The 26,180-nt window shown below is 46.0% G+C and overlaps 1 protein-coding gene across 1 annotated transcript; it reads right to left on the reverse strand.

The window, feature by feature from the left end:
- Positions 1 to 6,493: 6,493 nt before the first annotated feature.
- On the reverse strand, positions 6,494 to 22,163 carry PTGER2 (prostaglandin E receptor 2). The gene is made up of 2 exons (XM_058540554.1): positions 21,091 to 22,163; positions 6,494 to 10,003 (listed from the first exon to the last, which is right to left on the reverse strand). Exons 1-2 carry the CDS (start codon positions 21,931 to 21,933, stop codon positions 9,794 to 9,796), a joined length of 1,053 nt encoding a protein of 350 aa, XP_058396537.1. The 5' UTR covers positions 21,934 to 22,163; the 3' UTR covers positions 6,494 to 9,793.
- Between the last annotated feature and the right edge of the window lie 4,017 nt (positions 22,164 to 26,180).

Raw genomic sequence — 26,180 nt, forward strand, 5'->3', positions numbered from 1 at the left:
TCTCGCTGTGTACAAAAAGTATGACCTTTGTTTGTTTCCTTCCTCTTGCAGGGAGTGTGACTGCTGTTTCATTTTTTAATTTTTTAAATATTGAAACAGTCCTAAACTTACAGAAACATTGAAAGTACAGTACATATAACTTTTTTGTCTTGAATTATTTGAGATAAGGTCTTGGCGGCGATGCATCCTCATGGTGAATACTTCCGTGTGTGTTCCCAAAGAACTTCTGCCACCCAGCCGCACCCTGACAGCCAACACCGAGAAGTTCACGCCGATGTGCTGCTACCATCTGCTCCTGAAGACCCGCTCAGGCTTTGCCAGCTGTCCCAATGCCATCCTTTGTGCCAACAGCATCTGGTTCAGAATTGTGCAGCACGGTCACTCGTGCCGTCCCTTCAGTTTCCTTCATCCTCGCTCTTTTCCCGGCGTTCATGACCGTGACTCCTGAAGATCATAGGCCAGTCACTTTGTGGAATATCCATCAGTTTGGGTTTGTCTGGTGTTTCAGGTTAAGAATCTTTGACAGAAAGAAATATCACAGCAGTGACACTGTGTTCTTGTCGCCTCCTATCTTCTGGCTCACAATCTAAATTGGTTCCATCACTGATAAGGTTTACTTTGATCTCCTGATTAAATTAGGGCCTGTCAGGATTTCTCATTGTAAAGTTACTCTTTCCCTTTTGTAATTAATAATGATTTTGTTGGAAGGTACTTTGAAACCATATAAATACCCTGTTTATGGCCCCCTCATTCTTTGAACACTTTCTTACTTTCTTGCACAGTAAGATGTTCCTGGTTCATCTTATACTCCCTCAAATCTGAAATTTCTCCAAGGAGCCCTGGTTTCTTTTAGAGAAAAATGGCACTTAGAAATCAAGATCTGTGTGGTCATTGCTTTGGGTGAGGAAAGGAGTTGCTAGTCCCAGTCTCTCTCAGGGAACAAAACTAGAGAAAACACACACTCTCTCTCTCTCTCTCTCTCTCTCTCTCTCTCTCTCTCTCACACACACACACACACACACACACACTTACATATGTAGTTATTTCTCTGTTTATCTCTATATATTGAAAAATATGAGCTAACACCAATACCTCCAATTCCAATTCAACACTATAGTGCTCCTTCTACTTGTCTCTCTTTTTATATTTCTCTAACAGTGACAAACCTGGTTTCCATTGTCCTCAATATATTTGCTTGTTTGATAAATCGCTCTGTTTTTAACCAATCTCCCAGTCCCGCCATCACCCCCTCCCACATTTCTGTCTGTCTTCCTGCTCAAGCTCTCATTCCCCAATCTAAGCCCCTGACTGCCCCCAGGGATGCCCTCTTCACTGTGCTGGGCTCTGCCAGCCCATGCCAGGCCACTCCCTCAACTGCACGCCCTTCTTATCCTGCTCAGGCTCCTAAACCCTGTCGCTGGGCCATCCTCTCACATGGATGACCATCCCACTCAGGTTCCAACCCCCTCACCAGTTCCTCCTCGTTCCCCTCGGACTCTGATAACCTACTCAAGGGTGCCTCTCTGCATGGACACCCTCCTCACTCCTCATTCTGTTCAGGCTCGTGCACCCTGACGCCAGGTCACCCTCTCTCACCCCATTTGGGTTCTGAGTCCCCACACTGGGTCCCTCCCTCCCACTGTGTAGATAACCTCCTCACCCCCTTTGGGCTCTGATGCTCCATTCCAGGCTCTCCTGGTCCTCACCCTGCTCAGGATCTCACACCCCCAACTGCAGAAGCCTACCTTCCTCTGCCCCACCTAATGGGTTTGGGATTGAGTTGTTCAGAGAGGAGAGGAAGAGAAAGAGGAGGAGGAAGATGAACTATTTTAAATCTTTCGGAGATGAGTGGGGATTGTATCCCTGATGTTAGCCTTTCATTCATTCATTCAACAAATATTTATAAGCACCTACTATATACCAGACACTATCCTAGATACTGCAAATATGGTAGTGATAAAGACAGGCAAGGTCCATGCCCATGCAGTCTTCATTCCAGTGGTATACAGTCAGAAGTGGCGGGCCATAATAGATCTTCACTTCTGTAGGAGCAGTAGAATGATCCCTGGGCTTGAAATCAGAAAATGGTTTAATTTTTTTTACTTTCCCTGAAAGCTGTGTGATCTTGAGCTAGTTGCTTAACTTTGAACATGTGTTTTATTGCCTGTAAAATGGGGACAATACCTACCTTACAGGGTTGGTTTAAGGACTAAATGAGATTTATATCTAAAACACTCAAAACATAGTATGGGATTATTTTCAAAATACCCTAAGCATAATATACTGAGTAAATAAAAAATAGAAGAAGGCCCCGTAATCTATAAGGTACAATTCCAAGTGTCTGGGACATCCGTCCCCTGTAAGACACCACAAGGTTAGGCATCAAAACAACACAGACAAACAATCTCTATCTCCTGGACCTCACGTTCGCACAAGGAGACAGACCGTGAACGTTACAAACACGTCAGCTGGTGGCCTATTTAAGGTCATCCATGTTGGAAATGATAGGGTGGAGGGGATGCGGAGGGCGAGGGGTGCAGTGGCGGGAGGGAGGTCAGTGAGGGCCTCGCCGAGGAGGCGTCACTGAGTAGTTTTGGAGGAGGTGAGGAAGTGCAGAGGTGAGCTGTGGCTGTCTGGGGGAAGAACATTTATTCCAGGTGGAGACAAAGCTGGGCAACGAGCCCGAGGCGGGAGCTTGCTGGTGTGCCCCAGGCTTGGGGCACTGGAGTCAGGGAGGGGGCAGGAGGGGGAGAGGAGGCCTAGGGAGTGGGGCCACATCACAGAGGGACACGCTCACCATTAGATGTCTGCGTTACAGTCCAGCCCCACGGCGCTTACTTAACCCTGAGGTGTGTCGGTTTAAAAATAAAGTTATCGGAGTTTTTTTCCATGTGATTTGTCTCTTAATCCTAAATTCCTATTACAAAGCATTTCAAATCGTAGTATTTTAACCTGCTCAAGTAGATACCCTAAAGGCAAGGCCTTATTTTAAAAAGCCTTTGGTACTGATAACACAGAATAATTGTGCTTCCTCCCTTAGAATTTCTTTGCAGCCGTTGTGGTTCACTGTAACTTCATTGAGAGGTAGAAGTGGTCTGCAGAAGGAAGACAGGAGTCGGACTCTCCACTTCCCTTAGTTTTCCAAACTGGCGGTTCATGGAAAGACGTGTTTCCTCTCAGACTCCCCGGTCACCATGACAGGGAGTAAAGAGAACAACGGCCTCTAGTTTATAGTTAAGCTTGTGCTTCTTTTATCGGAATGCCTACTCACACCGGGAAGATTTATTTTTACAGGTCAGAGAGTAGTGCACCAGCGCACAGCCTGCTGTGTTTTGCTCATCGTGTCTTTTTTACAAGTAACATGAGGACCTTTATTTTTAAAAATGTAAAATGTTAATGATGAGTTTTCAAAAGTCTAGGGCTTTTTGGCTTTCTCCTCTGAGCCCTTGACAACATGAACAAGAAGCTCTCTAAGAGCTGAAAGATAGTCTCAATCACGTCTCCAAAGGTTTAATTGTGCAGCTGTTGCAATTTTTAAATGTTTAATTTATCATGACATATCAGGCACACTCTTAGGTCTGAGATGAGTGTTGGCCAATTAATTCTAGCAAAAATATCATTTGAGGGGCTGGCCTGGTGGCGCTGCAGTTAAGTTCATGCACTCTGCTTCAGCGGCCCAGGGTTCGCAGTTTCGGATCCCGGGCGCAGACCGACACACCACTCATCAAGGCATGCTGTGGCAGGTGTCCCATATAAAGTAGAGGAAGAAGGGCATGGACGTTAGCTCAGGGTCAATCTTCCTCAGCAAAAAGAGGAGGATTGGAGACGGTGTTAGCTCAGGGCTAATCTTCCTCCCCCCAAAAAAAATATATATATATATATCATTTCATAACTGAAAGTAGTGAATTCCATTTTCAAGAGAAAATTATTCTCTAGGCTTTGGCACTGGCATCTAGTTCCACGTCACCTCAAGGGCCGTGTGATTAACACAAAAGACTAGGTTCAGCTGATAAGAGCTCCCCAACTCTAGTCGACAGAGCCATTCCAAGAATTTATAGGCAGGAGAGAAACCAAATGGGGGTGTGTTCTCAGGTGGCAAGATTAGCACTATTATCACAGGGCAGCTTAGGAGGATGTCCTTAGTGAGCAACTCACTTCACCCCGAATGTCCAGTGTGCCTCTATGTAAAGTGGATGCTGTTGCTCCTTTCATTTGTTGAAGGTTATAAAGACATGACCCGGCTGCTCACAAAGCTTTGTAATCTCAGATTGCATTAATGGAAACATAATGTCCGGATCAAGCCAGCAACTGACATATCAGCACTCAATGCTGATAAGACGGGTGTGGAATTATTGGTGTTTGGTTCTGGCCCAACAGATTAAGACGAGTCTTAATAACTTGGGTAGGATCTGGAGGATGGCATGGAAATGGTGAGGCAGCTGAGGAGTCAGGAATGTTTTGCCTAGAGAAACGAAGTCTTGGGTGTTGGTGTCAGGAAGAGGAAAGGTTGTCTGTGGCATGTGTTTTGGACGTATTCTGAGGATCTTCAGAAGGTGACGTGTAAATGAAATCTGCTCACTGTCAGCTTTGTGACAGCGTCGTTTCCCCACACGACGTATTCTGTTTGAATAACGTTTCAGGGGCCGTTCCCTGAACAGCTCACTCTTTGGCTCCCTTGAGGGAATGTGTCCTGTAGTCTTTCTGTCTCTCTCGGCCACCTCTCTCTCGTGCTTACACATTCCTCTGTATGGTCCCATGTACGCCAATCTTCATTGCATTCTCTGAAATACAAGCTCATCCTACATGCTTCCTATCGCCATCATTCTTGACAGTTACCCGGAGTTAACAAATAGATACCATGACCCCTAGCACCACGACCTCCACAGGAATGAGCAGTCTGAGCCAAAATGCATGAAGAGGTCAGAGGGGCCACTGAACTGGGCATCTGAGATAACACTGATCCCCAACCTTATTAGCACCTACCTTGCCCAGGCACCGTGCTGAAGGTCCTGCATGCAGTTACTCATTTAATCCTCAAAATAATGGAGGCCGATAATTTTATTATCCTCACTTTATAGATGGGGACACTGACAGTCAGAGAGGTTAAATCACTTGCCTGAGAAAACTCCAGCAGTCTGACAAATCTTTACTACGTCCTGGATAAAACTAGAGTCTGCCGAAAGGTGAAAGGCTGAGTGTGTGCATGGAAGACAGGACCACCAGGACCCAGTGGTGGGGGGAGAAGAGACAGCCTGTGCCAGGAGAAGTGTGCTCCGGGAGGGGATAAATGGAGGGGAGCACAGATAGAGTGAAGACAGATCCTGTGGGAGCAGAAAGGGCGATTGGACAGACAGCCTTGGGAGCCGTACTTTGTCCGGTCTTTCTCCACTTTGTTAAAATTTGCTTCTTCCTGATATTTTTATCGGCATTTTCAATTATGCGGAATTGCAGAGTTGCTACATATACTCTGTGTAGACTTATCCCAGCTTATGTGGAGTTTGGGGATACGGCTTAAGTGAGGTTTTTCTAGATTTTTCTCACTCCACACGAGTGCTAAATGGCTATCTCCCTTTGTTCCACCCGGGAACAGCAATCATGCGGCACGGCCGTGGGCAGGGAAAACAGAAAGATGCCTTGGTCTGATCCCCTCTCTCTACCCCAATCACGTAAACTGCCTCCAGAGTTGGGCAAATGTAAATGCTGAGCCTCAGGGAAGCAGGGTCTAGAAGAAATATTTTGGTAAAAGAATCTATAGTATTTTACCCCTTTCCATACACATTGGGCAGATTCCTATTTCCCAAGCTGCCTACAGAATATCTATTTGGAGTAGAAAGCAGGAAGCGAGGCTGCCCACTTTGCAGTTTCAATTTTTGTGTTGATGTAATTAAAAAAAGAGAACACATATTTTTAATCTGTGTATACTGGATATTCTCCATTGGCCCCTCAATCGACCCTCCACCTGTCCTATGGGCTTCCTGGAGGGCACTCCCATGTTCCCTGCTCCTGGATTACAGCTGGGTTTGGCCAATGGGAGGAACAGGCAGAAGAGTAGAGAGATGAAGGAGACGTCCTCCAGGAATTAGTCCCTCATTCCCTCACCGCGGTTTGGCCGTAGCCGTGCTCCCGGCTTAAGGCCACAGCTCCCGTTGGGGAGCATCTCCTCCGGCTCTCCCGTGTCCCTTCCAGCCTGGGAGTGGTAACAGCTTCCAAGAGATCCTGCACCATGCTTGCCGATTCCTTTCACCCTGCCCACCCTCTGTAAAATTCCTTTCATTCAACAGTCCTCAGTTACCCTTTGAGTGTGCCATCTCTTTCTGCTGGAATCCTTGCTGATATATTTGACTTGACAGATTTTAAAAAATGAAACACGTGGATCACAGAATCAAACCACTCAAATTGACCTTTAATAGTACATACATTTTGTAGGAAATAAATAATTCAAGAAAATTTACTTATAATAATTTAAAAAATCACAAAAGTTAACAGGAAAAAAAAGAGAGTAACTTTCTGAAATAAAAATTAATGCCCAATACATGGCCTTGGTCCCATGTGTAAAGCAGACCATAGCTTTTATGAACTGCTAAAATAATATTTCCATAGTGTGTATTTCAGGTGATCAAATGCTTTGCAAATTATAAAAAAATCAATTATGATGCTGTTAGGTAATTGGAGGTATGTCATAGACTTGCACTCAGAGAGGAGATCCGGCGGAGTTAAGTGTTCACTGCAGGCAGACAGTCGTCCAATGCCCGAGTCTCAACACTGCCTGCATGAGCAGGACTACAAGCTCAAGACTGCGCTCTGTGAACGGCTCAAGAAGGGGCTCTTCCTCAATTCACAAAACCAGCAGATTTGCCTAAGTGACAGAAATAAAATTCTGCAGAAGTGCAAGCTCATTGTCTTCCCCTGCCTTTCAAAGTCCTCAAATTCTAAACCTGAATATGTTGTTTTTCTTAGTTCAAGTCAGAGCTGATGTTGCATTACCATGCTGTCAAAGTGCTCGACACGAGCAGGCAGGGGTGCCAAGCGCTTAACTGACACGAGGAATGTGGTGATGTAGGTGGCAGGCGCCCTCCCCGAGGCTCAGGGCTTGCAGCCTCTCCAGCGTGGTGGTCTTGGGTTGGTGCGGTTTCTAGCGCTCCTGTCTGGCTGTAGGTTGGCATGGGTCCAAACCACTTTGAGATTCCAGTCTTTTGGAGGCTTTCTGTAGCTTCTAAGCGAACTCAGGTCCCTATCAGGCCTCTGGGGATTCAAGGCCACAATTTAGTTCCAGAATTTCCCAGCTCTCTCTTAGGAAAGACGACCTGGGGCCACAGTGACCCATCCAGGAACAATTCAGCTCAGAACACAGGGCTCTGGCCCACCCATTTCTGGACACCTGAAGTTGCGGCTAGCATTCTGAGGTGAACACTCACTAGTTTCTTTTTCCCTTTTCATTCCACTGACCCTTGAAGGCAAGGAATAAAATGTAGGTCTCCTTTCATCACAACTCAGTTCTCTAATACACCAGGCTAAGTTCCGTGTGTTTTATTTAACTTGAAAATGAGTCATTAAACTTAAACAGGTAAGTCTGATGTGATGCACTTTTTGGAAAGGAAATATTTACGTATCTAATCTAAGTAATTTTTTCTGTTACCTTTAAATTGCCATTAATAGTAGGCGATTTACTTTCAGTTCTTTCTATGTATATATCAGTGCAACTGAAATAACAGAATTTAGTCATTTTACACAGTGCAAGGAACAGGAGCTCATGAGGAAACTAAGCTCTAGAAAGCCACCAGTTCTTAAATAAATGGCTTAAACTCTTATATTTTGGGCCCCAAGAGTGAATCATTTTGTTCCCACTAGTGATATTATGTCCAAGTTTGCTTTTTTTAAAGGTCGTAGGTATTATTTCAGAATTTGGGGGGGTTGTGAGGTACAGCGAAGGATTGTAGTTAACATTTTCATTTGGAGGGAAAAAAAGTCATTGATAAAAGAAATCAACCTTCCAGAATCAAAGGAACTTCAGAATTTTATGTTTAGGAATTACCCATGAGCCTAATTCGTCCTATTTAAAACAATTTCTTAACTTTAGAATTCTTGGTGGACAGGGAAGATTTATTTACATGTCCAGATTTTAGTTAAGTTAAATTTTGCCTGGTTTGTTTAAATTAGTAAAAAAGCAAATCGTTTGTTTATTCTGTTTAAAATAAGAGCTGATTTGACCTAGATTGTTTGTGTCATGGTACACTGAGGCCTAGATTGGTCTGCATTTGCTCTCAGTGATCAGCAGGTTGATAATTACTATAGGAAATGGTTTTACGTAAGCAACCCAATGGGACTTTGAAAAGAAAATAACATCCCTTTTCGGTTTTTGCAACAGCTATTCTGTAATAACACTTACTGCAAAAAAATAATAATAACAATGTGGTTCTAGTATTTTGAAGATCATGCAGTAAGGAAAATAATCCTCTAATACCAAATACTAATTGAATATTATAAACTCTAATTTACAACACAATCACACTTTTAAAACCTGCCAAATTAAACATATTTTTTCCACTTTTACCTCACTTAAAAAAAATACTGTATCTACACTATAAAACGTTATTTGGGGGAATTCATCAAACACTATTCCATTTTCAAATTTTTGTTTTATAGTTTATTTTTGTAACATTTCAGGTGAGTTTACACAGTAACTAAGATATGATTAAACAGTGCAAATTCACTGAAATATTTTGATGCTGAGTTTACACTATGCCAAACATTTAGATTTAGAAATACATTAAGATATGACTCATATGATTTCCTATATAGTAGGAGTCAAATCATTTCCCCAGTTAAAATATAGACATTCGAATTTCGCTACAACACAGTCATCCTATAAGGCAGATGTGAGTGATGAACTCAACTCCAGCATTAAAAGAATTCTAATGTATCTGAAGAACTGACCAGATTTTTCAGTTTTTAATCCTATTATTTGGCTTTAGACGTAGCCACATATATCCTCCCCCAGAAACAGAATGAAGAGTATTAATCAGAATTAACTCTTAATATTCTGTTATTTCTTATTGAGAGGAAAATTGCTAAAGTATTCTTGATTACTATTAGCACAATGCACATTATAAAATAAAAAACCTGGCACTGATACATAGCTTCTGGGAGTTAGTGAAAAAGCTGACGTTAACCAACTGAGCCCACTCTTCTCAGAGTCATACTGCAGTGATGAAACAGCACCCCACAGACACAGACATCGCAGTCTAAGTGCCTGTGATTTTCAACCTGGATTCCAAAGAAAAGATTTGTTAGGCAACCACAAGACACTGGGCTTGGTTGCTCCCACATGTCGACTTTCTAGAGAATACATATGAAGCTCTATCTGATCTGACTGTACACTGTATATTTAATATGGTAGTAGCATAGAAGATTAAAATAGAAAACACAGTAAGTATTTAAGGTTTTAAGCAAATTACAAAACCACATGCTTTCTCCTTCAACGGGAAAGCTTAACTCAAAAGGCAACTGGATTGTAAATGCAGTAAAGTTGTTCCTCTAAAGGCTGTATAACATGCTCATTGAGGGTAGGTTTTATAGATCTGCTGACACCTTCCACGAAGTGACTTGTCAGCACATCTGTAGCCCAAACCACTGTTGAAATATTTGTTTACTCTGTTTTATTAGGGTAGCTTCATTTTGTTTATAAACTAACATTTTTGATTTCTCCAGGGAACCATTTCAAAATGATCTTCCAGACGCTGGCTAGCTAAGCACTCTTCACCACTGTCCACAAAGGTCGGGCTGCTTACTGGCATTAAGACTCTGTGGAGCAGGAAGTCCGCGCTGCCTCTTGTGTTCTCAACGACACCCGACAACAGAGGACTGAACGCATTAGTCTCAGCACAGGAGGCCTAAGGATGGCAAAGACCCAAGGGTCGATAATTGAATTAATTGCTAAAAACCTAAGAGCTTGGAGGTCCCACTTTTCTCTTCGGGAAAAGGTTTCATCCATATACGCGAAAATCTGTAAAAAGCAAAAGGGAAAAAAGATGTTAATTTTACATTGTAGCGGACAGGCTTAGACTGTGCAGTTTCCTAAGACAAAAGCAAACCATGTTTTTGTGTGCTAGTGGTGGTGAAAGGCGGGTAGCAAAAATCTCAGTCTTCTCCCACGTCTGAATCATAATGAAGGAAATCATGTTTTCTGTGATTACACCTAACATTAATACCAGGTGCAATGTCCTGGTCTTGTCATTGGGAATGGAGGGAAATGAGTGCACTATTCTTGGCACGAAGAATTCTTTTAATAATAACAATAATAATGATAATATTAGTAGCTCCCACTTACCAATAATCTGATATATGTGTCATGAATTGTACTGGGGACTAAACACACTTTATTTCTGCTCTGAAACAGAAGTATAGTCTCCGTTTTTTTGTTTTTTTTGTGAGGAAGATCAGCCCTGAGCCAACATCCATGCCAATCCTCCTCTTTTTTGCTGAGGAAGACCAGCCCTGAGCTAACACCTATTGCCAGTCCTCCTTTTTTTGTTTTTTGTTTTCCTTTTTTCTCCCCAAAGCCCCAGTAGATAGTTGTACGTCATAGCTGCACATCCTTCTAGCTGCTGTACGTGGGATGCGGCCTCAGCATGGCCGGATAAACGGTGCGTTGGTGCACGCCCTGGATCCGAACCCGGGCCGCCAGTAGCGGAGCGCGCGCACTTAACCGCTAAGCCAGTGGGCCGGCCCCTACAGTGTCCTTTTGACAGATGAGGAAGTGAACATTAGTAAATTTAATAATAACATGTTCCCTGTACTTCCAAATACTTAATCTGATTTAGTTGTGACAATTCAGCGAGAGAGGGTACACAACAGAAGGTCATTGGTGGGAACACGGGCTCTGGCTGTTGCACTGCCTGAGTCTGAATCCTGGCCGTGTGTACAGCTTTGGGACCACAGGTAATAAAAGCAACCTCTTAGTGCCTCGGTTTCTACATCTTTAAAATGGGCGATAATAACAACAATACCTACCTCAGTGGTTGTTGGGAGGATGAGAGGAAGTGATATGTGCAAGCACCTAGAACAGTGCTCACTTGGTAAGAGATCCACAATGTTATTGTTCCTATCTCCACTTTACCACCGAGGACACCTCGGTGCAGAGAAGGGCGGTGACTTGCCAGGTTCCCAGGGCTGGTTAGTGCCCGAGTCAGGACACAAATTCCGACTCCCTCCGCACCAGTGCAGTGCTCACCATGGGCTACATCTGGGTCGCCCAGATTAGAGCAAAGGTCTTCAGAACAATGTCCTAAACACTGGAAAGCTGAAGTGTCTACACAGTGACCAATGTTGTCACTGGAATACCAGCTCTCATCTGAGTCCTTAGATATTTACGGAGCAACACAACTTTTTGGTTAGATTGAAAGGAAGGGAATACTATATGCTCAATAAAGATCAAACACTTCCACACAGTTTACAGAAAAGAGGAAAACAAGTGTCAATCACACCCAGTCATTTAAAATCCGTTCTTCTGTGCTCCCCGGACTTCCTCACCCGTGGCGGCCCGAGAGCCGGTGAGCCACTCCCTCTATCCACTGCCTTCGCCAGAAGAAGGAAGGGTTATTTCCTGTCCCTGGGACTCACTCTGCATGCATCTGGCAACTGAATGTACAAAGCAAATCACAGCTAGGGAGGGAGAAAAGTCGTCATCTTCAGGCTGCTTATGTTACAACAATGGTAGGAAAGTTTGGCCGCCACAGGTGTTTATGCCAGAGAATCTTGGCACAGGGAATGGAGAAAAGACTTGGCAGACGAGTAAGGCAAAAGAAGAAAAGAAGAAATCAGGGTTTCCTTGATTACGGGAAGAAGAGTTAAGTAGGGATGTGCGATAGAGCAATAATTTTCTTGTCAGCTGAACTGTTTCGGATGAGAAATATACAGTACTTACACAGTGTATTTAAGGAGTGATTTTTAAGTTTAGAAATTCAGGATACTAGTGTACATAAGTCTGATAGATTAAAATATATTAGTTACATTAGACACACATACACGTAACTGAGCTCTCTGTTGTAGAAAAAGTTTGTAGCCGAGTTTATGATCTAGTTTCACCGAAGAATCAACACTGCATTGGCCAGCCAAAATAGGCAGTGAACCCAGGGCTCAGCGTTCTGGCGTCACAGCTTCACTCACGAAGATGAGTCAGGTTTTCAGTGCAGAATAACCCACAGCACAGTTCCTGACCCATTTAGACTGTGACACAGCAATGAGAAGTGAAAAATAGTTTTAGAGAATGAAGCAATTCTGTACTATTTGTTTCCTTTCCTCTTCATCCATTATGCTGGGAAAGTTTTAGAAATGCTTAAAACTGCATTTCAGGAGGTGGCCACTATTTTGTGGAAGACAATTTCTTCTTTTACCCTTGGAAAAGAGACACACTTTAGTGACTCTCGAAGTTCTTGATATAAGTTTTGTCTTCTATCTTCCCATTTTTTCCTTTGGTTCTTGTCTTTGGCCTCGAGTTCACCGTTTTTGATCTTGTGGATCCTGGGTTTGTTTTTTTTCTTAATTATAAAATATACATAGCATAAAATTTACCATTTTAACCATTCTCAAGGGTACAATCAGTGGTATTAAGTACATGCACATTGTTGTGTAACCGTATTTTTTATATTTTCTGTACATTATGATGTTTTGACGTGTTAAAACCTTTCTGGCTGGGGACAGACTGCCCCTCCCTGGGCTGGCCAATTTCTAGAGACGCCCAAGGGCTCACCCAGGAGCAGCTGTTTGATATGCCAACTAACCAGTGCAGAGCTCCTCTATCTGCCCTGCACTCCAGGAGGGAATAGTCCTCTGCCTCCATCATCCCAGGACCTGGTGCCAGGCAACTAGGCACTCCCATAGCTTAGAGCCTGCAGCCATTCCTCACATGTCCACTCCACCTACTTTGTCTTTCCCTCAGAAACTCCAATAAAGGCAGGGCCCAGGCTCTCCCCTCCCTCCTGCCCTACAGCAGGACTCTCCGACCTGGCCCTGTGTGTTGTGCAGTGCCTGCTGTTTCTAGGACCTGTGCATAAAATAAACGTTGTTTTCCTAAGTCTCTTCTGTGCTCCTCTTGTGGCCACACCTGACTCACCATCACATAAAAGAACACAGAATAGGGGGCCAACCCAGTGGTGTAGTGGAACACTCCACTTCAGTGGCCTGGGGTTCACAGGTTTGGATCCTGGACGTGGACCTACATCAAGCCACGCTGTGGTGGCTTCCCACATACGAAACAGAGGAAGACTGGCACGGATGCTAGCTCAGGGACCATCTTTCTCAAGCAAAAAGAGGAAGACTGGCAACAGATGTTAGCTCAGGGACAATCTTCATCACGGAAAAAAAAAAAAAAAACACAGAATAGCAACCATCACCACCATCCATCTCCAGAACTTTTTTCATCTTCCCAAACTGAAACTCTGTACTCACTAAACAATAACTCCACATTCCCTTCTCCCTCCAGCCAATCCTGTATTTCAACTAAAGGCTGACACAACGGATATAAATCAATTAATTAATAATGTTTCAAAGATATTCTGCAATTCAGCTTCAGAGGCTGGTAAAATTTACATATGTTTTTGCGTAACTACCAATAAACTTGCCATGAGAAAAGTGTCAAGTGCTAATCTCCACAAGTCAAGTGACTCTCGTCCTTGGAGTGGGGTCTCTCTACAGGGCTTTGCTAAGAATACAGAGCTTGGGGGCCAGCCCGGTGGTGCAAGCGGTTAAGTGCAAGCACTCCGCTGCGGTGGCCCAGGGTTAGCCAGTTGGGAGCCCAGGCGCGCACCGACGCACCGCTTGTTAAGCCATGCTGTGGCGGCGTCCCATATAAAGTAGAGGAAGATGGGCACCGATGTTAGCCCAGGGCCAGTCTTCCTCAGCAAAAAGGAGGATTGGCATGTTAGCTCAGGGCTGGTCTTCCTCACAAAAACAAACAAACAAACAAACAAAACCCCACAAGAATACAGAGCTTGTCGTGATACCTATAAAGCGGCACAGATGAAAATCAGTATTTTTTAGATTTATCTTCTATAGAATCCCCGCAGCCTCCCGTGGAAAATGTCATTGTGGCACCGGCTGGGTACCGTTTGTTTCAGCTACTTTCCTACCCTAAATACAACCACCTAGTGAGTTCAGAATTTTAGAGCAATGAGAACTTGATCTGGCTGCTCGTTGAAATCACATAAGGAGCGTTAAAAACACAGGTGGCTTGCTCTCTCCCTCAGAGATGCTGATTAATCAATCTGGGCTGTAATGTGGGTGGGGAGTGGGGGCGGTGTCTAAAATCTCCCCAGGGGATTGTACTGTGCAGCCACGGTTGAGAGCCACTGCTGTAGAACCTTACCCAACACCTGAATAGTCAAAAATGATTCCTTTGTCACACTTAAAAACAAAGACACCCTTAGGCCTAGCCAGTCGAGCACATGCTTTGAGCTTCAGGAATTCAGTTCCTGGAACGGACTTTGCTTTGGAAATTGAAGCCTATGGAGATAGCAGCTAGCATTTACTGAAGACCTATGTGTGCACGCAGGGTGCTGAGCAATGTGTCTTGTTCTGTTCAACCCTTGCACGAACCTGCACAGTGTTATTACCCCAGGCTAGTAAGGCAGAAACCAAGGCTTAGAAGCTCCTTACCTTGCCCCAAATCTCACTCTGTAAGCAGGGAAGCTGTGGACCACACAGCAGTGAGATCTAAGTCTCCTAGTAGCCGCCGCACAGCTGCTGCCAGCTGTGTAAAAAGCCTGTGATGTCAAGTCGCACGGGAAATGCACCACTCACGGACCGAATTATGGGTCTGTAGGAGACTTATTTTCAAAGGCGCCACAAAGGCTTGTGGGTATCACTGTTCCTGTTTATAGATTTAAAAACCACGACTATATCTAAGTAGCTACATGGCTGTCCTGGGACCTTGCTTTCTCCACACTTTCCACAGCTAAATCGCAGGCATAGGTTGTTACAGGTTTATCTGCCTTGTGAAAGACATTCGGGTGTCCTGGCTATAGGCTTTGCATAACCCATTCTTTAAAAACACTTTTGTGGGGAGATTATTTTCCAGGTATGTGATGTTTTAAGGAATCTTATTTCCCCAAATCACAGGTGCTTTGTGGTAGAAGGAACAGGAGCCAACTTCCCTCCAGAAGGAAAGACTGGGGCATGGATATGGCTCCAGGACTGGAGAGTGTCCCCTGCCTTGTGCTTCAGGTGACCCCAGAACTGGACACAACAGAGCGCTAATGCTGGCTTTAGAGCTCCAGCTCTATACTCCAGGGTGGTGGCTCTTAACCCTTCAGGAAAATGACAGACACAGTGACCCATCTACCCAGAACTCAGATAAATACAACATTATGCAAATGACTTCACAGTGATCCATGCACCATCTACGGGCACAGGTTAGGGACCCTGGTCGAGAGGAAGTTTCGGCCTTCCTGGAATGCACTTGCCCTGTCCCCGGCCCCTCCCACCACATGTATGTCCCAACTGCAGAATTCTCAAATCTATTTTTCTGTTAGAGGGAGGCAATTTTAGGCAGCAAAATATGCTGAGAAAAATGAAGCTTGGTACACCTTGGTGATATAAGTTGCCGCACAACCGACCTGAGATCAAGATAAGGATAGGAGTGGTGGTCGGAAACTTCAAAACGGAAGACAGGAGAACCACGGAAACCTGGCAGACCAAGCTGCAGATAAGCTGGGCCCCGGGCCTTTGGGCAGAAAGAGACTTGTTGATTGCCTTCCTGACACACTGTCTCCAGAGATCAGTCACCCACCATTTCTAGTCTTTTTTTTTTTTTTAACTCAATACTGTGATGGGCTCTTTTTGTTTTTTGTGAGGAAGATCAGCCCTGAGCTAACATCCATGCCAATTCTCCTCTTTTTGCTGAGGCAGAGTGGCCCTGGGCTAACATTCGTGCCCATCTTCCTTTACTTTATGCGCGATGCCGCCACAGCATGGCCTGACAAGCGGTGCATCGGTGCGCACCGGGGATGCGAACCCCGGGCCGCCAGCAGCGGAGCGTGCGCACTTAACCGCTATGCCACGGGGCCCGCCCCTGTGATGGGCTCTTGACAGGCCAGAAAAGAAATATACCATCCCCCAAAGCTGTTCTTTAAGCTGAGGACCCAGCCTTATTCATCTGAAACACCAGGGAATATCAGCCTGGCCAGGGCTGTAGACATAACGCACAACGTCTCTTGTGGGAAAAGGACTATGCTTCTTGCTGTCTAAATTTTAAGAACTCAGTGTAATTGTGTCTTTATTCACAATCACCATTTCATAATGTCAAAAGGCAAAGTTAAAGGTGTCAAGTGAAAACACTCATACAGGGGAACTTTCTCTTAAAGGTCATGTGTATCGAAACCTTTTCAACAATCCCCAAACACATCATCAACGATGCAGGAATGATGAAGGATCTTCCAGTAGCTCACGGATTTTAACTTCAAATATTGCCAGGCAAAGTTCATCGTGGCTATGCATAGCGATTTCTGGATTTCTGTTTCATCCCTACAAGAGTTGTGATATCATGCATGTATGTAATTGACCAGTTTCATATCAGTTTTACAGCCCCCAATAATGTTACATTTTACATAGATTACCAAGAGTGAACAGGACTGTTTACTTGAGTTTGTTCTGTATTGTAAAGGTCAGATTTGTACTAATCAGATTTTCTAGAAATTATAGCTCTAAAGAATTTCTAAAGATGAAGATATTTTTAGAATGAGTCAATGGTTCATTCTTGAAATTTTAGAACCATTAGCACTTTATCCTAATGGCATGTGGAAAACAGTTAAAAATGACCAGAAGCTATCCACAATTATTAGTAAAGAGTGAGAACGTGGCTTGGTATAGGTTGGAAATTAAGACACAAATAGTATCTGAGGCAAGGATGGAGGTCTGATATATTTCCTATGTTCTGTCCCATTTCAGGAAGAAACTTTCTATTTGTCTCTGTGAAATGACAACACTGATTAACATAAGGAGGAATTTATTAATTTATACAATCACCCTTTAGTGCATAAACAGTTTGGAATACATTGTGGGTCCCAGGCAGATTTCATATTGGACAGCCAAAATAATGTCATTTCCTAAACACCACATGCTTTTTATTATCACTTAAGAAATGGTTTATGTGTACCAACGGAAGATTTTATCTGAGTGGTAATCTGACTATTTCTTAATTTAGACCAGCATTTACATTAGCAAGCTCCTAAAATATTGGTCTCAGCCTTTTAATTCATAGAGTCTGTGGAGAAGAAAAAAGGAACACACACTTGGCCCCAGCTCAGTCCCTTGATCTTACAGGGAGACAGAGGTCTTTGCCATTTTATTTTTAAAGCTAACAAGTTGGAATTAAGAGGGAAAGTGGTCCAGATATTTTTAACATTGTCACAATTCTCTTATGAGATCTTGGATTAATCTTCTCATACGTTAGCCCTGAAATGAGCACTTTCTCTCCCGAGAGTATTGTGGTTAAGAGCACAGCCTCGGTGCGTAAACTGCCTGGCTTTGAATTCTGGCTCCAACACTCACTAGCTGTGGGACCCAGGGTAAGTTATTCGCCTCATCTGTAAAATGGGAATAATAATAATACCTATAGGTTGTTATAGGTTTATAGGTTGTTGTGAAGATAATGAGTTAGTGTGTGTAAAAATTAGCACTCAAAAATGTTAGCTATTGACTTCATTACAGGGCCCCGGGCATTCGGCATTTTGGTAGTTTCACTTCTAAACTTTGGAAGTCCTAGACTGGCATTGTTGGAGGAAGCAGTAATTCTAACCTACCCACACCTCGGGATGATGGCTGACATTAGTAGTTCCAGGTTTCCTAAATCCCCACCCCCTTCCTGCCCACACTCCTGAAGTCCTGGTGTTCCACTGGGTACACAGCGGTGGACCCTCCTCCTTACTGGCCCCGTGCCATGGCCCACTTTTGAGGGACATAGAAAGCAGCTCTGTTATCCTGAGGAAGGAACAGGCAGAGATAGGGTAAATTGCCAGTATCTTATGGGACATAAGGAAGAAAATTAGTTCGAATAGCTGGTTAATAATTATTTTACATTGATTACATTTTGAAATTGATATTATTTTGGATATACTGAGTTAAGTAAATTATATTGATTAAAATAAATTATACTGGTTAAGATTGAAACTGATTAAAATCAATTTCATCTGTTTCTTTTTACTTTTTGTTATGTGGCTACTAGAAAATTTAAGATTCCATATGTGGCTCATGCTGTATTTCTGTTGGGCTGCGTGTGCTCTGTTAGAGGAACAGGAGAATTTCTGAAGGCAATCTAACGGTGCCCCCGGTTAGGACATGTGGAAATGATTCCTGCCTCCAGTGGGAGATTGGTGTGGGCCATTTCTGACTACAGTTTTAGTGTGAAGTAAACTAAAAGAACATGGGGGGAAAGTGCCCCCTGGGGTACAGAGCAAGCATTTTGAAATAGCAGAATGTATGCCCCAAACAGTAGCCATGAGTTTTGAAACATCAGATAAGCCCTCCAAGAAATAACTTAAATTGGGTTAGTACAGCATTTCATAAGGTTTACAGTGCCACGGAAATGAAAGATCCTAAGAAGTGCCAAGAATCTGTTGACAAAATAAATTTGGTCAGTGTAAATTTCCTTCTTAGGAGGTAACTTGACACTTCCCATTTAAGGTAGGTTCCAGTATCTGTTTTGTGCCTAGTGGATTATCTATGCCATCTGGAAAGTGGGTCATGTCAGCCCCAAGGCAAGAAGTGGGCTTGGTGAGTTTCTGATTACCTTCACTCTAGGCTTTTCCCCTGCTCGGAATCTTTGCCACGCATATCTGCAGAAGCAAAGCCGGAAAACATGTGCTGATGGCGTCAATGCCAAGCAGTGGCTTGGGGGAGCTAAAGCCCCTCATGATCTTCCTCTGGCCCCCCAGGCCATAAACAGGCACCTAAATAAAAACACAGCTTCAAAGCAAACCTACTCTCCCAGTCCATCTAAGCAGACTCCTAGCTCTTGCATTTGGCAACTCTGGAGCTGCCCTGGGCTTGATATTAAATCAAGAGGAGACAGAGAGAGAGAGAGAGAGAGGGAGATGGCTGATTGAAAATCAGTGTGCGGCATTGATGGAATTCAAGATGAAAGGCAAATTTACTTGAAAACTCGGGAACCTGTTGAAAATCACTGCCTTTATTTTAAAAATACAGTTTGTCCAGTGGGTCAGTCACGATGGAAGGAGAGATCTTCTTCCTCCTGTTCTCCTCCTCTAAAGGGCTTAGGAAAGTGAATAACAACCCTTCTCACAAGTGGTGGTTACCTCCGGGCCCATTCCCAGGCGATTTCAGTAGCAGCGGTGGGGGAGATTCTTATGTATACACTCACAGATGATGGATAAAACCCCATGACTGACACACTAATCCCCACCAGTTCAAGGCAAGTACTCCCCAAATCAGAAATGGCTTCTGTCTCCCGAGTTGAATTCTAAGTGATTTAGTGGAACCTGAAATGCTTTCTCTCATAGATACACATTCTGCATTGTAGCCCCAACCTCCAAAATTTGATTTAGCTCCTAAAATAATTGAAAGGTTCTACCAATAGAACAAAACAACTGCAGAGAAGCCACGTTGGTTTTCGCATCACAGCATTCCTGCCGCACAAATCCCCCGGCTCAGGGTGTAACGGGACACACAGCCTCTCACGGCCCTAGTTCACAGGGTACCTTCTACATCCTCCATCTCATTCCCCCCAAAGTGTAACTTACTGATTCAGACTAGCCTGCACCCTGACAGAGGACGGGGTAGAAGAGTGAGGGCAGTGGGGACCAGGGAGCAAAAAACACAGCGAGGAAAGGGAGTCAATCTGGGGGGAGGTCATATCCAGGCTTTTAGGACCCCACGTCCTGTCCCACCCGAGGGTGAGCGTATGAAGATAATCAAAAGCAGTGACAGAGGTGGGAAGTAGGATAAAGTTACTTCTTCAGCTTTTACAGATCAGGCCCTGATGGCAGGCACTGTCCCTCTCTTTTCTCCCAAACTGTGGCAGGTGGGAGCCATGGTTGATCTCCTACTCCCTGCAGGGCCAGTCTTGTTCTCTTGAAGATTAAGAAGTGAAGCTACCAAAATTCCTATCTCCCGCTTCTCCGTAAGAGGCCGGCCCACTCTCAGACACACCCCAGGCTCTGCCAGCTGTGTTACACCTTAGGCAGCACCACAGAACTAACGCTGAGGTTGCCCAAACCAGGCCAGCCCGTCTCAGAACCTAGGCTCCTGTGCTTCAGCTCCCCAGGCAGCCTCTGGCCTGCTGGGTCACCGCAGGGTCTGAAGATGGACCAGCCACTTCTGCGCGCGGTTTGTGCTTACATCGTGCACAGCTATAAGCTGAAGGGCACCTGTACATACCCGACGGTGACATCAAGAAGATGCACATGCCTCCTCTAGAGGGATCTCAAAAGCTTAGCAAGGGGTTCCTCCAAGCAACCATCTTTTCCTCTATCATGAATTTTCAGGGCACAAAGAGTTACACACTCAGTATGTAAACTGAGAAACCTGTAAACTAGGTGTTGGTAGAACTTTTAGGATAAATAATGAATACTCTGAACTTCTGCAGCAGGAGCCCTTCTCACCTGGAACCATTCTTAACGCTCTGGGCTGGGTGCCACCTTTGCCCTGGGGGAAACAGGAGGGAAAGCCTGGAGGATAGCACCAGCGGACGGAACCGGAGGCTGACCACCGCTCAGGGAAGTCGGGGGATACAGACAGCCGTCCGAGGGTGGTGGGGCTGCCTCCTGCTCGGGTCCTGAGCCAGGCGTTCGCGGCGCGACAGGGGCGCTGTCCAGGGGCTTCCGACTCTTGGGTGGGGAGCTCGGCCGGCCTAGTGGAAGGCCAAGGCTCCCTTCCAGGGGATTATATTACTGTGTGAGAAACACTCGCACACGCCAGGGCTGGGGGAGGAAGGAAGTGGGGTGATGGTGAGAGGCAGAGGGAAGGCTACAGACCTTTACCAATTAGGACATGTTTTTACAAGTTTCAAAAGCTGGTGTGGCAGTGGAGAGGGTGGGAGTAAGGCGGAGTGTGAGAAGGCTGCGGACGTGAGGGACTTACCGTGAAAGGCAAGGAGCAGACGACGAAGGTGATGGTCATAACAGCCAGGAGAATGAGGTGGTCCACCTCCTCCGCCATGGACGCCCTCTCCCCTCTCCTGCGGGGCCCGGGGCCGCCCGGGCCGCTGCCCAAGGAGGGTCCGCAGCGGCTCCTCCGGGCCCGGCGGTGCATGCGGACGAGGTGGAGGATGACACTGAGGTTGCAGGCGAGCACGGCGACGATGAGGAGCAGCAGCAGGGTGGCGTACAGCTGCAGGTACGCGGTCCGCCCGTGCCGGAGGAAGCACCACGTCCCTGGGCAGTACTGGACGTACTGCCTGCGGTCCAGCAGCGGCAGGGAGCAGAGGAGCAGGGAGGCGGCGTAGACGGCGGGCAGCACGGCCAGGCCGCCGCGGCGCGTGGCGCGGCGCTGGTACAGGTAGGGGTGCCCGATGGAGAGGTAGCGCTCCAGGGCCATGGCGAAGAGCATGAGCATCGTGGCCAGGCTGAAGAAGGTCATGGCGAAGGCGAAGTAGGTGCACGCGCGGCTCTCGGGCGCCAGGGCCACCAGGGTCTGGTTCCGCGCGTAGGAAGCCAGCACCACGGGGCTGATGAGGCAGGTCCCCAGCAGGTCGGTGAACACCAGCTCGGTCACCAGTACGTGGAACAAGGAGACGGAGTTCCCGCGGCCAGCGCCGCGGCCCGCGTCCCCCCGCCAGCGGCGCGCCAGCAGCGCCAGCGCGATGAGGTTGCCCAGCACCCCGGCCGAGAACATCGCGGAGCTGATGGCCGGGCTTTCGCCCGCGGGGAGCCACTGCCGAGCCTCGCAGTCCCCGGGCCGGGAGTCATTGGAGGCATTGCCCATGGTGGGGGCGTCGGGAGGGAGACGGCCTGTACCTGGGGGGAGGAGGGTCTGAGAGCCGCGGCGCTCCGAGACCCAGAGGGAAAAGGGGAGGGATCGAGTCCGGAGCCCCTTCCGGCCCCCTGCGCGCGCGGAGGGCAGGCTTCGCGGAGGGCAGGCTCGGCCGGGTCTCCAGCCGTCCCGCCCCGGAGAGGCCGCTGGACTGCAGCATCCGGCCGTCGCTCCACGCTCCTCCGCCGACCCGCGCCCACCGCGCCCGCGCCCAGGGGTCGCCTCCACCTCCGCCTTCGTCTCCTCCCGGGGCCGCGCTCGGGGCGGCGTCCGGATGTCCCAGGGGCGCCCGCCAGCTGCCCCGGAGGCGGGAGGTGTCAGTCCCCGCGGGGCGCCCCCCGGCTCTCTCGGGGTGGGGGTCCGGGGCTGGGAGCCGGCGGACCTCCGCGGGGCTGCGTTTAGCTGAGCAGAGGGCTGGGTGCGCGCGGGAACTTGCGGGGTCTGCGCGGAATTCACAGAATGCGGGGCAGCTCACCAGACAGCAGGGAAGCGGGGAGGACCCAGTCCCGTGAGAAGTGAAAAAGACGGAACAACAGACACCACGGACGGTTTGCAGTAAGACCAATATGTTCTCTTTCTTTTTTTAACATTCTCAGGAAGATACACGAAGAGGGCGGGACCCGAGTGGGGAGGAAGTGCAAGCCCGCCCAGCCAGGGACCGAACCAGCGGCCCCGCTGCCTGTTGCACTATCGCTTTGATTCGTTCGCCAGCATTTCGCCTTTTCCTATGTCAACATCATAATGATAACCACTTGTTTAAGCAACCATTTAAAAAAAAAAAAGGAAAAAAGAAAACTTCCTTGTAATTGTGTAGACTTGTGTTTGAAGACGCAGCTTGAAACCACTGCACATTGTTCTCCACTCAAGCTCAGTCTTGAAAGAAAATGTTCAGCCATTTAATTTTTCCACGTTCAGTTAGCCATCCAGAAGACCCGTTCCTGGTAAAGTTTATTGGTAAGTGGCCAGTTTCAGAGACTGAAGCAGACAGAAATGGTTGCTTACCACCTATTGTCTTAACTGCAGAGTCTGAAAGTGGGCTGATGTTTAAAACAAAAAGTCCAGTTTGACAGATGACATAGGTAATTATATTCTGTAAGGAAGGTCGTATTCACCTTCCCAGTTGCACTAGGTACATTTCAACAGCTACCTGTGACTAGTGGTTACACACTGGGCAGCTCATATATTAAACACTTCCATCATCAGAAATTCTGTTGCACGGTGCTGCATTAGAGCTTACACGATCGTGGGAGCGGGTGGAGAAGTCTGTGCAAGTCTGTTTGCTGTCTTTGGTTCGAGTGTTGAGGCTGAAGTCACCGTAGGTCATCCAGAAGTTCAGTCAGGGTAGAAAGCTGGATGTGCATGGTGCAAAAACAGACTTGGAACCTGCCGGGACAAACTGGAATTTGTGAACAACTGGAATCCTCCACGACAGACCGGATCTGCGTGTCTCATTACCTCCAAACTGGGTGATGCAGCCGTACTGCAGGAGAAGCTGGCGCCCTCATGGAGCTGCACCTGCATTGGGCTGAGGACTCGGAGAAGCGGGAGGAGGAGGCCTGGCCGGAGCTGGATTCTGGGTGCCGCCTCATGCCCATGAGGTGCGCCAGCAGGTCAGTGCCGATGTGCTCGAGTCACCATGCCTGGAGCCGTGCATTGTCCTTCAGAGCTGTTGTTTTGCTGCCCCTTTCAGATCTCATGCAACATTTCTCTCCGGCCAACATTAACCTGAAACCATGCCAGATTCTGGAAAACGGATCCTGCTTAGCTGAGCTGACACAGAACAAGGTCACCACACTGCCTCGCAGGTCCAGTCATCAAGTCTGCACTGAAGGCAGAGGGTGAGGGAGAGACAGGACCTGTGAGCTGGCTCTCTCCTGTTCCTGTTTCTTTCATCAGGAAAGCGAAAGATTTTCCAGAAGCACCCCAATAGACTTCCCTTCATATCTCATTAGCCAGAACTTGGTAAAATGGCCTCCTCTAGCTCCAGGTGAGGCTCAGAAATAGGGTATTGGGCGTTTCCAGCTTCTTCTAAAGTAGAGGCAGGCAAGGAAGAAGGGGCTGGGAATGGCTTTGGGTTAGTCAACCAACAGAGGCTGCTGCAGGTCTGCACCGTGCATTTCCCACCGTCCCCTCCTTATACCTGGAAGGAGAGTTCAAGAACACCCATTCCAAGTCCTTCATTTGCATTTGAAGAAACTGAGGCCTAGAAAGGTTGAGTGGCTTACCCAAGGACACACAGAGTTAGTGCAATAAAGCCAGGAGAATAGAAGCCAGACCATCTTATTTACGTCCCAGGCCCCTGTGTATTGCACACATGGTTCATTTAAAGCCATAAAGGAGCATATGGCAAGATATCCATCCTCAGTGCTGCACTAGAACTCATTGGCAAATCACTCAACACAGTTTAGATGTCACTTTTTGCCTGACACATTGGTAGAGGTCGAAAAGATTGCACACACCCAGTATGACCAAAGATGGAAATGGGCCACTGTTGGTGGGAGTGTAAGTGAGTACAACCTTTCTGGTAGGAATAGTTTATTCATTATTAAAAATTTCAAATATGCTTCAGCCCAGAAATAATGTTACAGAAATGTACTGCCCTAGGAGACATAATTTGGCAAGTACACAAAGATGTCACACACACACATACACGGAGCAGAAAGAATGTTCATTATTGCAAGAATCTGGAACTAAATGTCCTTCCATAGAGGACTGGTTTAATAAATTTTGGTACACCTATGCAATGGAATATATAGTCATTAAAAGGATGATGTGAATCTACATTTATTGATAATGACCTTTACCACCTACTGAGTTAAAAGCATGTATATTATTCCATTCATATAAAATTACATGCATAATTATTTGCATAGAACAACATCTAGAAGGATGTTCAGCAAAATATTAATGGTAATTTCTCTGGATAGTACTTTCTTCTTTACGCTTGTCTGTTTTGGTTGATTTTTCTATACGTATGTATTACTTTTATATTAGGAAATGCAAGGAAGCTGCTTTTTGTTTAGAAATACTTAACCATTAGAGGAGACTGTCTTTCCCACTTAGTGGGAGACACGGAGTTAGATGCTAATGTTAAATTACCTTCCAGTTCTACTTTTTGAGCAGGAAGGTCTTGCCAGTTGCTTGATACTGATCAAGACAATTGGACGTGCTATCCTTACATTTTTCACAAGGGTTTGGCAACTGTCCTTCCTACTTGAAGACTGGAAATCATCACACATTGTACACCCTCTAATGGGATGATGGGATGATGCCCTGCCCCCTTCAAGCGACTGCTTTGACATTAGGTCCTTGTCATCCCGTAGCGTCACTGCTTAACCCAATTCTGACACTACCATCACCAGGAAGTCCCTCTCTCATAAAGGCGGTAACAGAAAGTCAACCATGGGTCAAAAACAAAAAGAGCAGTCAATAGAAACCAACTTCGAGATATGTTCGAAGAATTCAGGGAAATTGTGAGTGGGCAGGTAGAGAATCTTAGTAGACAAATGGAAACTATAAAAAAGAACCAAATGGAAATTCTAGAACTACAATTTACAGTACTTGGAGATGGCAGAAGAAAGAGTGAACTTGAAGCCTAAGCACATCTGGTCGCCTTTTTTTCCATGTCATCACTGCTTTTGTGCTCATGGGAAATATTCTCATTCTTTCCATGCCTTGTGAGGCTTAGAGAACTCTCGGTTCCCACTGCGTGCCTGGTTTCTAGGGGTTTTCTATGCTCTCAGATCCCTCAAACCTCTCTGAGATTTTGGGGTGCTGAGCCACATTATCTAAGAAAGCCCCGTGTTAACATCTAAGCTCTCTTGTTCTCTTGAACTTCACCTTCCGTCCTTCATCGCCTGTGGAACTAGCTGGGTCAGAAGCAGAGCAGCTTTGCTCTTCCTCATCTCCTCTGATCAGGCCTTAGGCCTAGTCTTTCAAAAGTTATAAGCCCAGAATTGACGCCTATGTTCTGTCTCGTCGTCCTTTCTCTGAGGCAGTCAGCACAGAACGGGGGAAGATCTGGAGTATCAGGAAGTACTGGGCAAAAAATACATAAGTAAACACATCAAATTAGCATCCGGCTACATCTGCATTCATGTAGCTTGTATGTGTCACTCATTACAACTTCACAGGATTGTTTGAGAAACAACTTGATAAAGTCTTTGCTAATCCCTGAGTCAATAAAAAGTGCTTTGCAA

This window comes from Diceros bicornis, chromosome 5 (genome assembly GCF_020826845.1).
Source record: "Diceros bicornis minor isolate mBicDic1 chromosome 5, mDicBic1.mat.cur, whole genome shotgun sequence".
NCBI classification, from domain to species: Eukaryota; Metazoa; Chordata; class Mammalia; order Perissodactyla; family Rhinocerotidae; genus Diceros; species Diceros bicornis.